Genomic DNA, 14,243 nt, shown 5'->3' with positions numbered 1-14,243 from the left:
TAAGGCTAAGAAAAAAAGTATAGAATTGGCGAGGATGAGGCTGCAGGAGAGAGGACATACAATAACTAAGAAAGGCTCCAAAGGGAAATTTCTAGGAATGAAGTTCCTAGGGTTTTCTCAATCCCTGAAATTATAAGATCTTAATTTTTTAAATGATCATATTAATATAGCTTAAGTGAGGAAGATATAAACAGTCAAGAAACATTCAATATTTTAAAGCAGAGAAACCTCCTTATACGGACAGGTTACAAATGTAAGTGGTATGATAGAGATCCGTGTTATGGAAAGGTAAAGCTAAAAGAATATATAATTTCTCTTAAACTGCATGTGAAACAGAAATTGGACCCCAAAACCTGTATTCTAATCCCAATCTCACAATTTTCTGGTTGTATTATAAAGTTTCTTCATATAAAAAATTATTATTCTATTACATATTCTTTAACCATATCACAAGCATGTTAGGAGGCGTTATTGTGTTATTTATGAAAGCACTTTCAGACCCATATAGCTTTGCCAAAGAAGATAACATAAGATGACGCAAACTATTTTGGCAAAATTTCCTGATTCATTACATTTATAAACATAATATTTTGTCTTTTCCAGTTTGTGGGCATATACATGCACATGTTCACACACATAATAAATAAATTGTAGTGAGTTGACATTCTCAGCAGAACATTTAAAAAATTTATTATTGAAGAAGTGATTCTATATATAGTAGCTTATTAAAATATGGATGGCTTTAATTGAATGTATGGAAATGTAAATTTTTAAATTGTAGTTATTCATATTTTCAGAATGGTACAAAAAGTTACAAAAAAGTACAGAAAATTTTTAAGTTTTAGAAATTGCAGTTATTTGCTTTGAGAAATTTTTAAACTGAGATTAATAGTGGCTATAAAAGATTATTGGCCATCTCATCAGGAAAATAACAACACTGTTGTACTTAAATGAGTGGAGGAAGACAAATTAAAACACTATAGTGTGAGAGTAGTTCAAGGAAATTGGTAATGTAGCTTCTCATAATGAAAAATTTTAGTTAAGGAAAGTGTCGGGCTAGCATGTTTGTGGTTCCTGCATCCCTAATATGATGGAAACAAACCACAATTAAGGTACCACTGGAATGTGAATTTATACTCAGACCTCTGGCTAAGATAACTGACCCACCACTTTCCAGTTATATTGTCTCTGATCATATTGCTTTATGTAAAGAAAGATAACAAGCACACACACTCCAATGCAAGGAACACAAAAATTGTTCAGGAAGTGCAGACCCTAAAACTGGAATCTTAATCTTTATGTTCATGTGCTACAGGTAACTACTAGTTTAATGGGCCACTTGGGGGTAATATTCAATTATGAAAGATGTAGTTATATTCATTTAACATGAATAAAAGGCAACATTTATGAGAAAAGCATTTCTTCATGAATATATTTATTTTGTACATAAAAAAGAAAAACGAAAAATTCACGTCTTGTTTTATTCCTTCCTTTAAAAAATAATTATTGTATATTCTTACGTGCCAGGCACTAGGTCAAAGAAGGCTAAGCACCAACACTGGCCTTCAGGACCTCCATATACTCTGTTCATCTCACACATATTTGCATCCCGAAATTTCCAAAGACTGAAATCTTACTTATCAAGGGCAGCCCATTTCAAAACAAGTTCCTTCCAACTCTCCATGATGTGCACACTTGTGTGTGTGTGTGTGTTTGCACTTACCAAGACGGACCAGCTTCTGAGATATTGAGAACCTTGCCCACAAAGAGTTAAAACCTTATTTAGATGACCACCTGTCAGAGATGGGGAATTTCAGGTTGGCCTTGAGGGATGAGAAGGATTTGGGGGTATGAGAAGAAAAGAAGTGGACAATTTCTTTGGTAGAAGTTTGTGAACCAAACAATGGGCAGATAAGCAAATATTATAGGAGCTAGGAAGAAATTAATCACCTATGAAACAGAAAAGATCACATTACATAATAGATTTCTGATTGCCAATTTATAAAAGGTACTTTAGTCACAAAGTTGGATATTATAGTAAGTGAAGAAAAGGCACCTCTAATTCTATCATTGTCTTTATAGCATTGAATTTTATAGTGATAAGGATAATTTTAACTACTCAACATGAAGGTAAGTTTTTTTTCTTTTCTTTTCTTTTTTTCTGCTTTGTCTTTCTAGAAGGATGAGCAAGGGAGAAGCTTAGCAGGGAAGGAAATGAATCACTCTCTAAGGGGTCTAATTTCTCACTCCCAACTGAGCTGGCAAAGGTTAGCACACGATTAAAATTCAAGTTTTGCAAACGTATTTCATTGGTAGTCAACTCACTAAAGGTATGTCAGGTTTTAGCAATTATTCCTAGTGAATGTCCAAGTATTTCCCAAAGGATTTTTCTAATTCAAAAATAGATTTCAGTAACTTCATGGTATATACAAGATGAATTGCTAACAATGATAAACTAAATGAGCAAATGGAAAATAGTTTGTAAACAAGTATATCTGTGGTGACTTTGAATCCTAAAAATAAATAAGAAAAAAACAATGCTTTTTTTTTTTAAAGAAATGCTTGGGTAGGCGTGCTAGATAAAACACAAATATTATAACCTTGCGATATTGTTTTTCCATCTGTATTTTCAATTGTTCTTGTAGTTCAGTAGCAGAAAGGACATGCTTCTTGATTTGGCAACATAGCACTCTGGTTTCTACTGGCTTTGGAGTTAAGCATACTTGGATTCTGACTCCAGGTCCATGACTTGTTGAATCTATGACCTAGAGAAGTTACACAATTTCCCAAGCCTCCATAACCTCATTCTTAAATTGATGATAACAATCCCTATCTCATAAGGTTGTCGTAAGGATTTAATATTAACATATATTCCAAGTGTATTGTACGTGCAGAAGGGTGCTGACGACTGATGGGCTGGTAACTATTTACACATACATTCAGGCCCAAAATCTCTTCAGTCAAGCCCAGTGAGGAATGGAGGGCCACACCTTGCATCATTACCAATGTCTTTGAAGACAAACTACACCTTCTTTCAAAAAAGAGGGAGAAAGAGAGGGAAGCGAGAAATGGAGTGGCTTCTATAAACAAGAATGATTAAACTGCAGTTAAAAACACATGAATGCACTCAATTATAATTATAGACTAAGTTAATTAGTTATTTTCATGAAAAGACATGCACAAGAATGGGGAAGAGATCTGTTACTACATTACATCCAGTGTAGTGAACATATAAATATATACCAGTGGGGCACAGCAGGAATATCAGAGCCTCTTCTCACCGCAACTTAGCAGCACTCACATCTCCTGCCCACATGTATTCCAACTGCTGCTCTGGAAATTTCTCCTCCCGCTCCCTTGGGGCCTCCCTGTGCGACTCAGGCTCCTCCTATGGCTCCTCTTACCCCAGCAACCTGGTCTACACCACTGACCTCTGCTCTCCCAGCACCTACCAGCGGGGGTCCTTTCTCTACAGCAGCTGTCAGGAGACCTGCTGTAAGCCCCGCAGCTGCTACATGCCCTGTGTGGTGTCCAGCCCCTGCCAGAGCGCTGGATCTCTGGGCTTTGGCTCCCGCAGCAGTTGCTCCCCAGGCCATGGAACCAGAAGCTCCTACTCACAGGGTTGTAGATTGACTGGCTTCAAAACCCTAGGGTATGGGGTCTGTGGCTTCCCTTCTCTGGGCTACAGATCAGGACCTTGTCGCCCAACATGTGTTCCTTCTAGGAGCTGCCAGTCTTTCTGTTACCGACCGACATGTGTACCTACCTCCTACCGATCAACTTGTTAAGGATTCAAGGTCACGTCTTCACAATTTTCCCTCGCAAAGTCAATCTCAGCCATGACTTGGCTACAGTCTATAGTACTCTTTCCTTCTGTTCTTTTATCCCTTCTCTTTGTCCTTCTTCAAAATGGACTAAAAAGTCATTTTGTTTTCTTCAAATAAACTCATTTAATCTGATATCAAATCACAAGTCTTGCTGCCTTTTTTTTTTTTTTTTTTTTTTTTTTTTGCCCAAGAACATCTGTTGGGAATTTCAAGTCTACTGGTTCTTTTTCTAAAAATAAATTACTTTACTAGAGGAGTGCATTTGCCATTAGGCAATTCTCCCTCACAATACAGAGTTAAGTTAGTTCTCTGGAATTACTGGCAAATAGAATCAGCACTTGGGTTGGGGATTGCTTTCTGTTATTCTCTTTGGGTCATTTTTGTCTAATCAGAAAGCTCATTTTGCCTCTACTCCTTAAACTTACTTGTACCAAGAAGAAAAGTTCTGGAGTTAGCAGTGATGTTTCAGCAATTACTAACACGGCTGTTTTGAGTGAGTCACACAGGGAGGACTCACTCAAGTGACCACTTTGAGGAAGTGGTCAAAATGCTGTATTAAACCTCTTTCAGAAATATGACTCCATAATGGAATTCTAAGGTCATGATTTTAACTGACTCCATTAGTTGGTGTAAGAAACAACTGTTTTAGGTATAGATGAAATTGAACATGTATACATTATGCATTACATTATGTAATTATGCATTATGTAAAGGAATACATTTCTTATGTCAGTGCTTAACTCTATTAGGTCACTGTAAATTCTTTTGTTTTCATAATAAAAATAACCTGGGAACATGGCAGTGTCATAAGTAGGTAATCTAGAGTGAGACAGAGGACCTCACTTTTTAATATCCTGGTTCTAGATAACTTTTCTTATTTGGGGAAGCACATGGCTATCTACATTTAAAAATATATAAATTGGAAGAAAAGTATTTGTGAATTTAAGTATAGTTTCTTGATCACTACCTATAAAGGTGTTTTTCTTCCCTCTCTTCTTTTCCCCCTCCTAGTCTACACTTAGCCAGTCCTATAAAAGAATATGAGTATACCCCACATTTCAGGACTGACTCTAAAGGCACTACCATCCCTACTGAAAGTTACTGTATCAAGAACGAGTATGTAATATAACTGAAACCAGCAGAAACAAGGAGCAGCATGGGAAGTGACTTCTTGTTGAGCTCTTCCTGTGGAACTTCTTTAAGCAATCCCCTCTTCCTTTGTCATAGATGGAGTGTTGTATCCATCCTTCATATGGCTCAAAAATTAAACCATCACATGGAATAGGGAAAAAAAAAGAGACGAGCAAAGAGCTTGGACCATCTTACTTCTGGACTTCAGCTTATGTGAGCTGAAAAACATTTTTTTGTATTTGGGTTGCTGAAACCATGTTGAATTACAATTTTTGATATTTGTAGACAATACTTTCTTGAAATGAGGCATTCATTAAAAACCTTAAATAATCCCCCATTCCCAACAGCATAAAATAAAGTCCCCTTTGTGTCCTGGGTTAATTTCTTTTTTTCCGTTAATTAATAAAAAAAAAAGAGAAAAAAAAATCCTTTACATTCGCTTCCTGGAGACTGCCCATGTCAAAACAAAAAAGCGAGAAAAAGAAACCTTTTACAACCATTCTTCAGTCTCTCTGTCCATCACGACCTCATACACGTACACTCCAACAACATATACTACATCAAAGCTACCTACTTATATTTCTCTAACACCTTGTACAGAGTTGAGCCCACTTACAATTTAAGACCTCTAGATGTAATGCCATATCTCTCTTATCCTTCAAAACCCAGAGAAATATCATCTCTTCTGTCATCCTTTTTAAGTAGACTCCACAATTATTAGAGCTGATTTATCCTTATCCTAGGCTACCACTATAGACGTTTCTATACTTTTTATGACAAAATATTAACTATTTTAAGATCTACCTTTTCCACACTAGTTTTAAGTTCATTGAAAGTTTCATTTTTAATCAGTAATATTTTATTTGTTGCAGTTGCATCCTCAAAGAATATCACAGAACCTGGCCTAAGGGAATCTTATAAGTAGTAAATACCCAATGAAAGTTTACCAAATAAATAAATGAATGAATTAGAGCTAAGATGACTGTCTCCAGGATATGTTATGACAATATATACATCAAATACCTATTCTTTTTTTGTTGAAATCTATTTAGATATCTAGCTAACCTCAGTCCTTTGATCGTTATTATAGAAAATATTTAACATTGTCTAAAGCACACATTATCTCAATTACAGTGTTCATAGGAAAAGTGAGAAAACTTAAAATCAAATTCACATTTCTGGATCATACAATAGCAGAAAAATAATTTTACCAAAAGCTAACATCAGAAAAAGCCAGAATAAATGTATCTGGGGAAAGAAACAAAAGAAGTGTATAATTATTATGAGAAACCATTACACTTTCACGCTGAAGACAAATGGAAAAGACGGTTGGAAAATAATGAGCTGTATTGATTACATGGTTCATTCTTTTAATTTTTGTTTCTTTTTTGCTACTTGAACCAAAATCTGATATAACTGAATTTTAAGTGGGCAAAGATTGCCCCAAGAGGTAAATATTTTGAGACAAATTCTCAAAAAAAAAAAAAATCATACATAGTTCCTTGAATTATCATGTTCTAGAAAAATTTATTTATGATTAGAATCAAATTCTGGCAAAAGACTATTTCCATATTCTCCTATGATGCAGAGATATACCGACCAGAGTAGACATATTGATAATTATTAACATAGTCTCATATCTCATACTTTTGAAATAACCCAGAGCCTAAAATACATTTTTTTCTGTATGTATTACAGTTTCTGAGAAGGGATATATGAGACTTGACCTATTTCATATCTTATTATCCCTAGAGGAGGTTAGTCATTCTCCTCATCACTCTTTTGGCAGTAGAACAATGTGTTCTCAGCCAGAAAAATGCACATTTTACCTATTCTCAGAAGACATTTGCAAATAGTATAGAATTATTCATTATAAAATGGTATGGTGACTAGTAGTCACTAACTTCAGTGTTGGTCTATCCTGTTACAGTTTTCATAAATAACATTAATAAAGATTAGATAAACTTAAGTGGAAGTACAGATTTCAACCAGTAGGTAAATTTGACAAGAATGCCATTTAATGTCTTTTTCAACTTTAAGATATCGAGATTGTGATAGACAATCATAAAATGTGACAGCAGGAAAGGTCCCATGAGAGCTTCATATCCAGTCTCATTATCTTATAAGATATCCAGAGTGACAAAGTCACTTGTCCAAATTCATGCAGTGAATTAATGGAACCAACAGAGCTAGAAGCCAAGTCTTTTAACTCAGCCATGTCTCCCTCCATTACTGCACATTCTTTCAATATGAATGACTTGGTCATAGAAGAGGAATGTTTGTAAACTAACTTAGATCGTTTGGCATTAGTTTGGTTTGTGAGATGGAAAACTAAGGCAAGGCTAAAGGAAATACATTAGGTTGAAATGGACTGAATTATATTATTTAAGAGTGACTAATTTAAAAAAAATTTTCACTTTAATGTGACTGAATAAGCATTAACATATAACTAAATATAAAAGCAATATGACCTTTTCCACCTTATCACCATCAAGTGCTGAACTCTTGAGGTATAGAGACAAGCTTAATAGATCCCTAATGGGAATGATAACCACAATCTAACCTTTAAAAGAATGGAATGTCAAACACTTACAGGTACAAACAACATAATTTAAAACACAAAGATGGTATTGTCTTTATTCTCCCTTAAAATTATATATGAACTTTTATATAAATTATAAAACTTTATATAAATTCTTCATGTAAATTGGTGTTTCTGTAAGAATGTTCTTTTTGTGTGCAAAGATCTTTAACCTGCTCAGACATATCATAGCTGTTTTTATTTATTTAGCATTTAATATGTGCCCGGCAACCTGATATCTTACCTATATCACCTCGTTTAATTTTTTTGATGTCCTTATGAAGTTGGTATCCTTGCCATCATCATTTTCAAGATGAGGAAATTGAGACATAGAAACCTGAAGGCAAATGTACAGCTAATAATTATAGAGACTAACTTACAATTCTGAAAGTCTGACACTAGAATTCTTATATTTAACTGCTTTGCCACAGCAAATGTTGATATTCCACTTTCTACTGTTTAGAAAGTATCACTAAAGAGGCAAAAATATATATATTTCAGGACCAGGAGAGACCAAAGAATATGTTGTATTTCAACCGTTTAACAAATAGCCTGTCACTATTAAGCAATCAAGTAACTATTTCTATGTACTTAAGAATACCAGAAGGTAGGCTATGTAATCACAATCATTCAAGTGTCTACAAAGCTAATACTTGCTTGTCAGTAGGCTGCATGAAAACATTTCTGAGGTGACCAGTTTCTCTAGCCTACGTCAATTTCTAGTAAAAAGCCAGGTAACTCCCTCTATAAAACCAGTACCTGTCTACATCTGTATTTACTCATTGGATCAAAATTGCAGGCTGAAACACCTATTAATTCAGCACTTAATTAATAGAATTTGCAAGTTAATGCCTCATTCCAAAGAGTGGCTTCATACACAAATGGCAGATCTAATAATACCATCCAGCATTTTGGAAAGTCGGTATAATCGATGTGATATTGCATAGGTACTAAGAATTTACTGTATATTGTGAAGTTAATGAGAAGACAGTTGGATGAATGCTGGCCTATGTGATGTCCTATATTTGCCTTCAGAATTTGGCAGTAGGACCCTGTACTTGCAGTGAAAAATGTTTGTTTTTAATGGTAAAAGCTTCTGAAAACAGGTCTCCATACAATCAAACATTATTTTTAAAAAATTTGACTCAATTTATGCCATGCTAAGAAGTGGACTTCCCAATGATTTTTGTTTTCTTTATTTCACAAAGGAATAGCTGAAAGATAGGCATGGGTATTTTTTTATTTTTTCAAGTTCAATAACCTTGTCGATTTTTGCAAATCCATGATTATGTCAAGATTTCAAAATTGTATTCCTTCAAATATTTAATTATTATTTGAATCCATTTTTATTCAGTACCTTCCATTCCTAATTTTTCAACACACATGTATGGAGATCTTGGGAGATATGTGTATTACCTTCTAGGAACTCAGTCTAGTATCAAAGACAAATAAAATCATCCTGAGTTGAGGTGATAAAAGGAAAAAAAATAAGTTTCCAACAACTGAATACTCTTTCAGATAGGGTGATGAAGGCAAGCCATTATAAGAGTTAACTTTTAAACTGAAATGTGCAAGATGAGTAGAAAGGTCCTTTTACAGAGGAAGGAAAGGCAGTGAAGGGGCAAGTCAGACAGAATCATTCTTGTGCAAAATACTGAAGCAAGGAAAAGCTTGAGATGCTCAAGAAGATGAATAGGGCCTGTGAGAATGGAGCTTATTCGGCAGAGTTAAATGACAAGATATGAAGTTCGAAAATAGGCAGCAGCTATATCTTAAGAGGTGTTGAAGAGCCCACTAAGGGAATGGATGTTATTATAAGGGTCGTAAGAAATTATTTAAGACCTTCAAGCTGGAAAGTCAAAGTTACTGTGGAAATCCTATGTAGTGGTAAATACAAATATGCATAAGAATTAAATAGATTTTCATAGGATTCATGTGTAAGGATAATGGGATATTTAAACACAATGACAAGAGAGTTGCTCAAAATTACAAGTTAATTGAATATGTTACAAAAGCATTTTGTACAAATTCAGTGTGCATCTTGTCAAGTTGAATGTACTTGGAGTTGCCCTTTTAGGTGTATAATAGCCCCAGTAATTCACATGCCAAGGAAGATTTTGTACAAGCAATAATTCAGAGCTCCTGAATGTTCCTTGTTTCCTTTGACCCAGGAAAGGAAGACCTGGATACTGTGCTAAGGACATGCTACTCTTACGTTTTACTATTGTAAACTGAGCTAAAGTAAATTGGTCTAGAAATTATGCTGGTAGACCCTACACAATAAGTGTGAAACTATGTTAAACCCAGCAGGACAATGTGATAAATTGTGGAGTTGATCATTTGTCTGTGAGCATAAAACACAGAACAAACAAAAATGAGAAGCGCATTGAGAAAATAAGGAGGTCTGTGACAAACAAATTGTGAACATTTCCAAAGCACAAACCCAAGTAAAGACAATATATGGTGTAAAATATACTTATAATAAAGAGCAAGTCAAAATCTATTGGTACAGAAGAATAAGCAATAACTTCTACATAAGGAGATCTGGGAAAAGCTTATTGAAGAGGAAGGATTTAAACTGGGCCTTTATGAAGATAAGGAGGATAAGTGCTAGATGAGGGGGGAGATGCTTATAGGGCAATGGCCACCACTAGTACTTTGGGATGACAGTAAGAAGGAATGTCATTGGAAGCTTCTCTCACATCTTGAGAGACTTTTGCTGAATGAATGAGGGCTCAATTGGTTCCTCTTCAACAAGAACAAGAAAAATGACACAAACAACATATTACCACATTATGCCAAAGTGGCATCTCTCACAACTCCAGGACTGAATATTAATCAGTATTCAATTGGCTCTTTCCACATGTATCTCTTATTTTCCACTCATAATAAAAAGAGTCATTATGACTAAAGAAAAAAAATATTGGCTTGGGTGGCATGTTGAGACTCATGTTTGACAAACCATAGCCTGATGAGTCAGCTTTGGGGTTAAGATAAAAGCCATTTTGAAGATTCCAAATGGACTTACTTCTTTGTTAATAAGAGATCTTCTTCATATATAATGAGACAAAGTGCTGATGAGACGTTACCCTTCAAATTAGCGTAAGCAATGAGCTGGATAGGAAACTTTTGCCAACACCCAGGCTTCTGAGTATATAATCTCTTCAAACCCAGCATGTTGATTCTTTATGGCCAGCTTCAATCAAGCATTTAAACAATATGCCCCACAATCACAGCCATTCACTCAGGAGCTTCTACAAGGCCCCACCTCTCTCTGCCATCATACATGGTTCTAATCCCCTAAACATTGAGGATGGATTTTGTTTACCCAGCAGCTTTCATGGCAGAACCTGGCTGTTGGACAACTTTCAAGAAACGTCAAATGAAACCACCAGTTGCCAACTGACCAACTCCAAGCCTTCTATGCACACAGATGATCTCTGTGTACAAAGTGCTGTCCCCCCCGGGATTGTCCAAACAACTTCTACCAATTCCAGGTGCAATGAAAGGACAACATGCTCAGCAAGAGGTACATCAGCTGCATTGGAGTGTGTTTCCCAGGCCTGCAAATCAGGAAGTAGCCAGAAAATAGATTGTACAATTTGGAACCGCCAACCTGCAAGCTACATGACAAGGGGTTGCCCACCCAAGACTTATGTGTCAAAGAGTTGCCAAACTTTGGAATGTGAAACCTATCAGTACCGGGTTCAGAGCCCTGAATACAGCAGCTGTAAACCTTTGGTCTATATCTCACCTGGACCACAACTCCTGGAATCTTCTTCTAGTACTTATGAACCAACTTGCTGTGTTACTGGTGGTTTGCAATTGTCTAGTAAGTAAAGAAACTTAAGAGGAGAGGGCATATTCTCAGTTGGATAATTGATTTCAAAGATTTTTAGTAATCTTCATTTCTCTAAATTCAAACTATTGTTTGTGTGTTTTTGAACAAAAAAAAAAATGCATCTTGTACTATCTCCAAAGACATACATTATTCTTTTGGGCATCTCTCAGGTGGTAATATGAGATGCAAAGATTTTTAATTCTTTTAAATCACTTTGATACTATCTGTTATAGAGCAGTACGATTTGCAACCAGGGGCTGGCAATAGTACCCTAAAAAAAACATGAATATAGAAACACTTAGCATTGGATCTGGCTTATTAACTGGTGTTCTACTAACATCAGAAATTCGTAAAATATTGGAGTTAAAAGAGAACTAGAAGCCCATCTAGCCCTGTGAATTTCAAGAAGTTTAACTCTATATGAAGTTGTTCATGTAATTAATAATATCATAATCACAACTAAAACACCATGTCCACTCTGATCATCCCACAATTTTCTCCACTACAGCACAACACTCTTCCAGTTGGGTATGTGATTGAATTTATTGTCTGAAAAGTGCAAGAGAATTTTGAATTTCACCTCCATGGACTTCACCATCATGTAATAGCTAGACCTTCAGATACGCATGCGCTCAAGTATAGCATATTCACTATATTTCTGCTATTCTACTGTTCTCACTATTTTTCACTATTTTTTTTGAATTAGAAAAACTTAATTTGTGTTTGATAAATTTACTCTATTTGCAATGAAAACCTTAATTGCCATGCTATTATTATTAAAACAATTTTGTGAGTTTTTGCTTGCGTATGTGTGTGCGTGTGTGTGGATTTTTGCTTGTTCTCCCCCTCATGAAAATGGTATAAAAATTTGGAAGAATCAAGGAAATATGTCTCCTGATCATAGTTTGCATAGTATGGCAGAAAAAAAGAAAATATTCATGGTAGTCAGCTGTGGTGGCTTGAAGCTATGCACCGTGCAAAAACATATTCTTAAACTGAATCCTTTTCTGTGGGTGTGAACCTTTGTGAATTAGAACTTTGGATGAGATTATTTCAGATAAGGTGTTGAAAAAGATGGGTCTCCATCCTATTATTGAAGGCTTTATAGAGAAGGTCAGATAAAGAGAAAAGAGCACAGAGGAAGCAGCCTGAAATTGAAGGTCAATGGAATCTGGGGTCAATGGAATCTGGAAGAGAAAGAATAAGCCAAGAGAGACTTCCATGTGCATTGTCATGTGACAGAAAAACCAAGGACCAACATTTGCTGGCAGCCAACCTCAGAACACCACAATCTTCTGGAAGAAAGCATTGCCTTGATGTTGCTTTGAGTTTGGACTTCTAACCAATAAATTCCCATCATATAAGTCAACCCACTTCATGGTAATTTGCTTTAGCAATCAGGGAATTAAAATATCAGCAAAAGGGGGGTAACAATCTAAATGAAGGTTATAAAACCAAGAGTCAAAAAGTGCAATATTCATTCAATTTATGTAGTTAGCACAGACATTTTGAAGCTTTCAGTGTGCTTTTAAATGTATGTCCCATCTTGACCGGCAATATAAGGTTGTGCTTGCAAGTGTTGATTCTGAAGCTAGATCTCCTTGGAGCTGAATCTTAGCTGTGTTGGGCAAAGGCTCTTTGAGTCCCAGCTGCATGACTATGGACAAGTTGCTTAACTTCTCTGCACCTCATTATTCCTCAACTTCAAAGTTGAAATAATAGTAATAATAGTAGTAATAATAATAATGATAACAGGTCATGGTGAGACTTGATAATTTAATAAATTAAACGTGCTTAGTATATTACCTCATATATAGTAGCTGCTCTGTAAGATTTAGCTGCATAGTTAGATCACCCTGAGACCCAAATATCAGGATGAAAGTGTCTGCAAATAAACCAAGAAATGCATGACAGATTAGGATGGCTAGTTATTCAGTAATTGGTAAATTTCTCATTTTGTAATTTGGAAGATGAAGGCAGTCTCTTCTACTAAGGGAAATGCTTAGAGAGCATGTGTTGTGACATTTTGTAGTGGGCTGGCAGGTTTCCCTCAGTCTAAAACAAAGATAACTTTTACTGTTTGTTAACCAGTCATCTCTGGAGTTGAATTGAACACAGGTGCTCTCAAAGAGGAGAATAAAAATCTAAATTCTATAAATCACCACTCATAGAGGTGCTTCAGTAGGAGGTTAGGATGTGGAGTATGCTAAGAAAGGTCTGAGAGAGGCAAACACTATTTGATCTCATTAATATTAAGAGTAGGTGGCAGCCACAACAGCAGAGCATTCCTACAGCAAGAGACACTGATGCAAAGCTTCTGACTATAGTGATTATGGCAGCAACAGAGCGTTGGAACAATAAAGAGAGATTTCATTGGCATGGCAGCTTCTCAGGATTCCAGACACAGATTGTCATGCAAGCTTAGATGGAATTGGTTCATAGAGAAGACTGTTACTAATGCAGCTCAAATGTGATTGTCTGGGAACCGCTCAATTCACTGGGGCCACTGTTTCTGAAGACAAGACAGAAAACACACTTTTCATGTGCCTTCCAATTGTATTATCCTTTACTGGTCAGAGCTTGTGGGGAAGACAGGACTTTGGTGAAAAGGGGCTGTGTGTGTGGATCTGGGAATGTGTATATAGTGGGCAGGAATGAAGGACAACTGTGTTAAATAGGGTTGTCACTTATAGTCTACTTTGTTAATCACTCTAGACCTTAACTCATTCTTCCCAGGCTGAATTTGATCACTTCCTAAGGAAAAGTTAACTGAAGAAGAGAACAGTATTTAATCTAACCCAACATGGGGAACATTTTAGTTTTTTATAGAGAGGAATAGTGTGACTTCAGTTACTAAGGACAT

The 14,243-nt window shown here is 35.8% G+C and overlaps 2 protein-coding genes across 2 annotated transcripts; both read left to right on the top strand.

Moving 5' to 3' along the window:
- Window positions 1–3,273: 3,273 nt before the first annotated feature.
- On the top strand, window positions 3,274–3,954 carry LOC143648040 (keratin-associated protein 13-2-like). Its single transcript, XM_077117650.1, has one exon. It carries the CDS (start codon window positions 3,315–3,317, stop codon window positions 3,786–3,788), a length of 474 nt encoding a protein of 157 aa, XP_076973765.1. The 5' UTR covers window positions 3,274–3,314; the 3' UTR covers window positions 3,789–3,954.
- A 6,804-nt stretch (window positions 3,955–10,758) lies between these two features.
- KRTAP27-1 (keratin associated protein 27-1) lies at window positions 10,759–11,379 on the top strand. The gene has a single exon (XM_077117649.1). The coding sequence runs from the start codon at window positions 10,759–10,761 to the stop codon at window positions 11,377–11,379; it is 621 nt and encodes a 206-aa protein (XP_076973764.1).
- Window positions 11,380–14,243: the final 2,864 nt, after the last annotated feature.

This window comes from Tamandua tetradactyla, chromosome 10, assembly GCF_023851605.1.
Source record: "Tamandua tetradactyla isolate mTamTet1 chromosome 10, mTamTet1.pri, whole genome shotgun sequence".
NCBI lineage: Eukaryota > Metazoa > Chordata > Mammalia > Pilosa > Myrmecophagidae > Tamandua > Tamandua tetradactyla.
This window is presented reverse-complemented; position numbering and strand designations above follow the sequence as displayed.

Coding starts and splice junctions, on each gene's coding strand:
- KRTAP27-1 (XM_077117649.1), top strand. CDS start 10,759: ATGCCCCACAATCACAGCCATTCACTCAGGAGCTTCTACAAGGCCCCA.
- LOC143648040 (XM_077117650.1), top strand. CDS start 3,315: ATGTATTCCAACTGCTGCTCTGGAAATTTCTCCTCCCGCTCCCTTGGG.